General features: G+C 40.3%; 1 protein-coding gene and 1 non-coding gene across 3 annotated transcripts in view; one reads left to right on the forward strand and one right to left on the reverse strand.

Annotated features, from left to right (window-relative positions):
* Positions 1-8,910, forward strand: part of LOC106883939 (peroxisomal acyl-coenzyme A oxidase 1) — a 48,983-nt gene that overhangs the window by 23,257 nt on the left and 16,816 nt on the right. For both annotated transcript variants that reach the window (XM_014935089.2, XM_052966639.1), the window contains exons 8-9: positions 4,658-4,820; positions 7,711-7,901. In XM_014935089.2, the coding sequence (XP_014790575.1) occupies positions 4,658-4,820; positions 7,711-7,901 (354 nt within the window). The remainder of the gene's footprint in view (positions 1-4,657; positions 4,821-7,710; positions 7,902-8,910) is intronic.
* Positions 1,880-1,986, reverse strand: LOC128247446 (U6 spliceosomal RNA). Its single transcript, XR_008263828.1, has one exon. It is a non-coding gene; the product is annotated as a U6 spliceosomal RNA (small nuclear RNA).

The following is an 8,910-nucleotide window of genomic DNA, read 5'->3' on the forward strand; positions in this document are numbered from 1 at the left end:
CGTTGCCAGTGCCGCCTGACTGGCCTTCGTAGGGTTTTCCAGCGAGATCGTTGCCAGTGCACCTGGACTGGCTTTTGTGCGGGTGGCACACATAAAAGACACCATTTCGAGCGTGGCCGTTGCCTGTACCGCCTGACTGGTCTCCGTAGGATTTTCGAGCGAGATCGTTGCCAGTGCCCCTGGACTGGCTCTTGTGCGGGTGGCACATAAAAGACACCATTTCGAGCGTGGCCGTTTTCGTGTGGGTGACACATAAAAGCACCCACTACACTCTCTGAGTGGTTGGCATTAGGAAGGGCATCCAGCTGTAGAAACTCTGCCAAATTAGATTGGAGCCTGGTGTTGCCATCCGGTTTCACCAGTCTTCAGTCAAATCGTCCAACTCATGCTAGCATGGAAAGCGGACGTTAAACAATGATGATGATGATGATGAAAGTTAAAGTGTCTTAAAGTAAACATAACCTGATATTTTAATTATAATATCCCACTGCCTGTATCCACCCATTGATTGTATTACACACAATCGGGGTCGATTAAATAAGTACCAGTTACGCACTGGGGTCGATATAATCGACTTAATCTGTTTGTCTGTACTTGTTTCTCCCCTCTGTGTGTAGCCCCTTGTGGGTAGTAAAGAAATAACACACACACACACATATAACTGAATTCTTTCAGTTTTCATTTCTATCGAACCTACCCACAAGGCTTTGGTTGACCCCTGGATAAAGTAGAAGACATATGACCTAGGTGCCATGCAGTGGGGTTGAACTCAAAACCACGTGATTGGAAAGCGAGCTTTTAACCACACTGCTGTGACTGCACTTTGATGTGTGTGTGTGCATGTGTGTCCATGTGCATGTATTTATGTATGCATCTTATGTCTACATCTTCTGCTTGTTTGAATCTCTCTCAACACTTTATTATACATACTTCTTATCCTCTTATTACTCATTTCTTTATCACTCACACCCCAACTGCCTATACTCCTATTACCCATGCCTCTATTTGTCATATCTTTCAGTTATTCTCTTCTTTTCATTTTCTCTACTGTGCTGCCAGTGCAACTAACAATGACTGTAAATCTCTTCTTCTTCCCTTCATCATATCATGTCTGACCTTCTCATCTCCCCCAAATCAACCACAACTGTTCTCATCCTTGTCACTCTAATCATCTTTTCAGCACCCCTTTGTATATACAATGGGCTACCATATACACTCACAAGGCTTTGGTTTGTCTGGAAAAGACACTTGTACTAAGTGGCATACAGTGGCACTGAACCCAGAGCCACGTGTATGGAAAGCAAATTATTTCCCACACAGCCATGCCTGTGCTTTTCTAGAATTGTTTTTTTGATACAGGCACAAGGCCTGAAATTTGAAGGAGTGAGTTAGTTGATTAAAGTAATTCAAGTACTCGACCAGTACTTGACTGATGCTTTATTTTGTCAGCCTCCAGATGGATGAAAGGCAAAACCAGCTTTTATGAGATTTGAATTCAGAATGTATAGAACTGGAATAACCACAGATCATTCTGTTTGATGCTCTTATGGTTCTGCCCATCCACTGGTCTTATCATCATCATCATCATCATCATCATCATCATCATTGTTTAACGTCTGCTTTCCATGCTAGCATGGGTTGGACGATTTGACTGAGGACTGGTGAAACCGGATGGCTACACCAGGCTCCAATCTGATTTGGCAGAGTTTCTACAGCTGGATGCCCTTCCTAACGCCAACCACTCAGAGAGTGCAGTGGGTGCTTTTATGTGCCACCGGCACGAAGGCCAGTCAGGCGGTACTGGCAACGGCCACGCTCAAAATGGTGTATTTTACGTGCCACCCACACAAGAGCCAGTCCAGGGGCACTGGCAACAATCAGAAATATGGAACGCTTCACAAATTTGCATGTCATCCTTGCGCAGGGGCCATGCTAATCTTCTCTGTATTGTTCCAATTTTAGAATATGTACCGCCGATGTTGATAATATTGATTTCTGATTTAGGCACTAGGTTAGCAGTTTTGAAGGGAGTAGTGTGTCAATATCATCAATCCCAGTACCTGATGGATTCTTTATTTTATCAATCTTGAAAGGTTGAACCGCAAAGTTGATTTTGGCAGGACTTGAACTCAGAATGTAAAAACCCAGGACAAATACTGCAAAGCATTTTTTACCAATGCTCTAATCCACTGGCCAAGTTTATATAGAAATAGTTATTGAAATAGTAAACTTCAACTGTGTTAAGTATTGTGTGATGTGAAGGAAGAAAAGACAGAAGCAGAGAGAGAATTACGGTAGTCTTACCTGTCTATCTGGAAGGGTCATTCACAATGTCCACATGCCCTGTTTGTCACCATACTCTCCATGTGCTCTGTCAGCTGCCGTACCATCTAACAGGTCTGCTCTTGTATGCTGTCCACTGCCAAGTGACTACTCGCCGACCCTGCATGCCCATTGTGGTCCTTGTGGTCGGACCCATAAGCCCCACTTCTGACAGGGCATGCGTACTCTCTCACTTCTGGTCCTTCCCTACAACATAGCCTGGCTCATAACACCACATGCCCCCCTGATCTGAAGATCATTCAACCAACCTGCCCACACCCTCTCCTCAACCCTGACCACATGCCTTAACTTGTCTTGTAATCAGCCAACCAGCAACCGCTGTGGGACTTCAGGACTGGCCTCAGTCCCTGGCATGTTGCTGCTGGTTTCATCCTCTTGTCCATTACTGTTGGCTCCATCCTCCGATGCATTGATGATCCTGCACACATCCAAAACATGACGTCTACACATCCAAAACATGCCATCTACAGACACATTGTTCCTCGAATTTACAGAGGTTATTATCCCCTTTCCCCATTGTGATGTGCACCATGCATTTGGGAGTTTAACCCAGACTTTTTCCCTGACATGCACTCCTCAGCCTGTCCCAACCTGGGCGACATATTATACCAAATAAACAGCCTCAACCGGAGAGATGTGGCTCCTCTCTGCTATGGTCTTGATGGTACAATGATGTCTCTCCACAACTCCATTGCCACTTGGCTGGTATGCCACCCTGAAGAAATGGCTAACGTGCCACTTGTTGAGCATTTCCCTCAGCACCTCTGAGTGAAACATAGTGCCATTGTCCACAAGCAGCTCATCTACAGGGCCTCGTTCTAGGAATATCTCGTTTAGTTTTCTTGTGATTTCCTCCACAGTCCTCATCTTCATATCCCTCCATATGGCCAACTGCTCTGGTTTGCGGTCAACCATCAAGAGCTATGTCCCCTGCCGGTAGTACATCACGTCCACTGCCAGTCATTTCCAGTTGTGTTCTACTGGAATGCTTCCTGTCTCATGCACACCCGGAACAGGGTCAATGGACTGGCACCTGTCGCAGCTCCCAACTACTCTCTGCACACTCTGCCTGATCATATCAGAGTCAACTTCTCTGGCTAGGAACAGGGTCCTGTCCACCCGCATGTGATGCATGGCATGAAGTCTCCTCAGCTCTGAGTCACTCAGTTGACACACTGCAGCCTCTCATTGCTCCAGATCTTCTGGCACCTGCAACCAAGCTTTCTTTACTCTGGTCAGGACGCCTGCTCTATTCCTCTCAGATGGCACAAAAACTATACTCAGCCTCAGGTCAAACTCAGCAGCTAGCTTGCCCAGAATTCCCAAATGGCATCTTATCAGCATCTCTGCACCCACTTTGGTTCAAACTCTCTGCTCGCCAGTGACCACTGATCTCACCCATCTAAGTACAGTGGTGAATCGGTCCGGTTCTTGAGGGTATGCAGCCCCCACCTCAGAGCCAGGTTCAGCCCCTTCAACACATTGATGTGGTTGCAGTCGTCTTTCTTCCTGAGCCAGGCCACATCCTCCACCACGACACCTCCAATTTCCAGGACAACTCCTGTTGCTATGCTGCTAGCATCACACCACATGATCCCATTCTTCAGTTTGGGCACATTACCAGTTTTCTCTTACTGGGTCCTCCACAGTCGTTCTCTCCAAGACTTCTTGCATCATAGCAGTTGTCTTCTCACCCACTTAGTCACTCCACCTCACTCCTTCAGCTCACCTCTTGATGAAGCTACATGCTGTCCGGAGCCATTCTCCAATCGAGTAGTGTCCCAGCAGCTTCCCACATACAGAAAACAGTTCTCGCCTACTTGTCATGGTGCCTATTTTTGGGGATTTTATTCCCTCTCCGAAACACCAATGTGCCAGCCTTGTCTCTCCGTAGCTCGAGTCCCAATGCAGCTCCTCCTTCCATTGCCTCTGGTGGATTGGCAGCTTGAAACTCTTCAGGTCTTACTGTTTAACAGGTCTACTCTCATATGCTGTCCACTACCAACTGACTATTCACGCCTCACCAACCCTGCATGCCCACCACAGCCCTTCTACTGGGACCCACAGGCTCCATTTCTGACAGGACATGCATTCTCCCTTACTTCCAGTCCTTCCCTACAACACAGCCTGGCTCATAACACTACATATTGTTTGTACCCCATTACAACTATCAAAGCTGATGTTAGTGGCCTTTCATGCTGCTGGATATTTGATACTGGAATAGAATGATATTTTTCAGATTTCTCATTGATCATTAAACATATTTATTAATTTTGAAATATAAAATATAAGCTTTTAAATGTCATTATAACAGGGCTGGTGAACAATCAGTACTTAACTTCCAAACTCAACAGTATAGATTGTTTTCTGCTTTAAGTACTACTTTTGCATTGTTTTTTGCTTGGAGAAGTATGAATGAGGCTTGTCAGCAGATATTGACAGATGCCTCACAAGGAAAAACTGATCAATTTCTATTTGTAAGTAAAATATTATTTTTCATTTATCAATTTCTATTAGAATATTGTATTAGTTATACACTAATTATAAATCATGATAAATGTTAACATACCTAAAAGCTAAATTCAAAATATATGTTCAGTTTATTTTTATTTTTATAGTTTAGTCATGAGAGTCAAATATTAGTTCTCATTTCATACTTCTGTGGCACTTCCTTGCTCATTCATGACAGTTAATAACTCTTCTCCTCTTCTCTGTTGGTTATAATAACAAGGGTTTAGTTGATCCACATGGCTTAGTGGTTGGAGGTATTTGGCTCACAATTGTAAAGTTGATAGTTCAAAACTTGGTGGTGTATTGTGTCCTTGAGCAGGACACTTTATTTCACATTGCTCCAGTTCATTCAGCTGGCAAAAATGAACAGTATCTGTATTTCAAAGGGCCAGCCATGTCACATTCTGTGTCATGCTGCATCTCCCTGAGAATGACATGGTGGGTATGTGTCTGTGGAGAGCTTAGTCACTTGCATGTTAATTTCATGAGCAAGCTGTACCATTTATTGACTCAACTGGAACACTCATTGTTGTAACTGATTGAATGCCAGTTAATAACTCTAGAGAGATATGTTGATAGTTGTGTATATTAAATTAAAGACTTGTGATTAGAGACAAGTACCATTGCTTTATATTGTTGTAGAGAAAACCCAATTCAGTACATTTTTATCTGGGCTGATGACATTATTTAAGTATAACAGGATAATAAATCAACAGAGAATTTATGAAATTTATAGAATTTTTCCCTATTCTTCCAATATTAACCTTACTAGCAAATCTATCCATCTATGATGGAGGCATAAAATGAAGGAGGGAAGTCTTAACAGCAGTATGTATTGATAAATGTGTAAATGGACTTGATAGATTACTGAGTGATGTTTGAGAAAAATCACATTATTGTTGGTGATACAGTATTCTATTGCAGCTATATGACATGTGTTTGCAACTTAGTGACATGTGATGACGATTCACTCATGAACTGAAATAGGCTCTCAGCCTGCATCATGAATAGGCTCCCAGCCTCTGTCATGAATAGGCTCCCAGCCTGCATCATGAATGGTTATGTGGACCACTCCTATTGAAAGCCAGAACTTCCTTCAACCACTACATAAAAAGTATTAAGCAAAATATGTTATTTAGATATACTTTTATTTTAGTTGTTTACACTATTTTACACTTGTTTATACTTTTATACATTCAAAGTTCACAAATTTCTTTATTTAAATTATGAATCATATTCCTTTCAATAATATCAATATGATTACAAAACTTCTTTGTAGATATTTTCTGTTTGGTCAACTCTAATTTTCAAATTACTGGAGTCCGTTGCTCTATTCATAGTGATGTATAACTGGCCGTGTGTAAACATTGGAGTGGGTAAAAATATACCTACATGATCTAAAGTCTGGCCCTTTGCTTTCTTTGCTGCGAATGAGTGAGTGTAATCTTTAGGGTTGCAAAAATCAAACTAAGACTTACCTCTCACTGTTCTATGTGAATAATGTCTGGATGTTCTGGTACCATGGGTTATTTTGATTGACAAAACTGAGATGTAAGCAACAGCTGCTTTGATTAACCATTTCAAATCCTGCTCAAGACTGATACACTTCAATAGTCACTGAGTAATCTCACACACTATATACTGACACACACTTTTTCCATTTTATTTCTGTTATTAACCACCCTCACAACTCCCTTTGTGTCTACAATGGGGCCACGAACTATACAATAAAAGTGCGAAGGTGGTTTATCAATTCAAAAATCATATCCACAAAATAATCATACTTTCTGATTTTTTAATGCTAAAACCCTTCCTGAAAAATATCATAACCATTGGTCCAGCCATCTGGCCATGAAGAAGGAACAGACAAAGAGATGGGCAGATAGACATAATACCCAATACAGTAAGATAGCAAATCTGCCCATCTATGATGGGAAATAAGGTGATAGTATCGCAAATCCAGAGTTAATCCTCATCACTGGAATTTTAACGAAAAGTCAAATGTGGTTTATTAATACAAAACTTAATATCCACTAAATAATTATACTTTTTCACATTTTTCTTTCACTAAAAGCCTTCCTGATTACCTCCTTCATAATCCCGATAAACATTGTGACCATTGCTCCAACTGTTTGACAGTGAAGGGGGAACAGACAGACGGTCAAAATGCCCATTATAGTAAGATTAATGTTGATTTTGCTTTTCATCGACAAAGAGTTAGTAAAATAAGTAGCAATAATATCCCTAGTTAAATAATTGCTTAATACCCACACCTGCAAAAATTGATTTACCTCTTATTTAATAAGACATATATTGTGACATTTATAGTTATTTGGCATTTTATAACATGTCAAATTACTGAGAAGTGAATCATAAAATTAGGAAGTGCCATGGAGAAACGATAATCATTATTGTTGTAGTCATTACTCCATTTCTTTCTTTCTTCCTCCCTTCCTTCCTAATACTTTAGCCAGCAGAGTAAAGGCAGTGCTCACGACCCTTTACAAGGCTTTTCTGACTTGTGGAGAAAGTTATTCACTGATCTGAGATCTAGCCTGAATCCTGGCAAACAAGTGAACTCCACTGACACTCAACGGTCAGGTGAAAGTGTTAAACTGGATGACATATTAAGTCTACCAACCCAGACAGTTATTGAGATACTAATGTTAAAAGCATTACTACCACAATGCCATTCTCTTTATTTTTAGAAAATTGTCTGGTTTCTTGCCAGTGTAAAAGGAAATTATTAAAATATATCAGAGTTGATGTATGTTCTTTAGAATATTTCATGAATCTTAAATTAAATAATGTGTTCAAACTATTTATCAAGATAATGTTTTTTATTCAATGTTACAGTTGCATTCCTTTTTAGCTGGTTTAAAGGCACAAAGCACCTGGTTGGCTACAAAATATATCCAAACTTGTCGTGAATGTTGTGGTGGTCATGGCGTCTCTTTAGCAAGTGGTTTACCATTACTTGAAAGTCACACAGCTGTTTCTTGTACATATGAAGGAGATAATACTGTTATGATTCTTCAGACTGGAAAGTAAGAGAATTTCATTAAAGTAATTTCAGTGGATCAGAATAAAGATTATATCATCATCATCATCATCATTATCAGCATCAACATTTAACATCCATTTCCCATGCTGGCATAGGTTGGGCGGCGTGACAGGAACTGGTAAGGCCAGGGGCTGCACCAGGTTCCATAGTCTGTTTTGTCTTGGTTTAAATAACTGGATGCCCTTCCTAATGTCAATAACTCCACAAATGCACTGAGTGCCTTCTATGTGGCACCAGCACCCACACCAATGCTTTTTATATGGTACCATCAATTTTGCTGTGGTGGACGGGCCTTCTTGAGTATAGCACTGTGCCAAATATCTCAGTCCTCCCTCATCTCCTTCATAAGGTTCAGCATTTTGAGCTTGGTCTATACTTTGTTCCAGGTCTTCCTGGGTTTCCCTATGCTACAACTTCCCTCCACTTTAAGTGATCAACACTCCTTTATGCAATTGTCCTTCTACATCTGTACCATGAATATTATTGAGTATTATTTTTAGCATTGTAGGATCAATTTTTCCATATCACTGTAAGTTAGATGTTTCTGAAACTGTAGATATTTACATAACTTGTAAGTTCACCAGAGTATACCGGATTGCTTTAATCATTTGATTTAGCCAACCAGGTTGATCAAGTGAAATAGATGATAGTTTTTAAATAAAAAGTTTTAAGAATTTCAACTGTAGCTCATATATACATATGTATATATTATTCTAAGAGAAAAACATCATTCTAAGGTGCAAAGATAACACTGTAAAGAATATGAGACAAAGATCCTCTGATGCAATCCAAATTCATATATATATATATATATATATATATATATAAATTTTAATTAAGGTATTCAGAAACCTGGATGTTTGTACATTTACAGATTTTTATTAATGTCACATATTAAATGAAACAATTTGAAAAACCTACACGACTAGGTGAAAAGCGCTTCATTTAATATATGACATTAATAAAAATCTGTAAATGTACAAACATCCAGG

The sequence above is a fragment of the Octopus bimaculoides genome, chromosome 3 (genome assembly GCF_001194135.2).
Source record: "Octopus bimaculoides isolate UCB-OBI-ISO-001 chromosome 3, ASM119413v2, whole genome shotgun sequence".
Taxonomy (NCBI): Eukaryota; Metazoa; Mollusca; class Cephalopoda; order Octopoda; family Octopodidae; genus Octopus; species Octopus bimaculoides.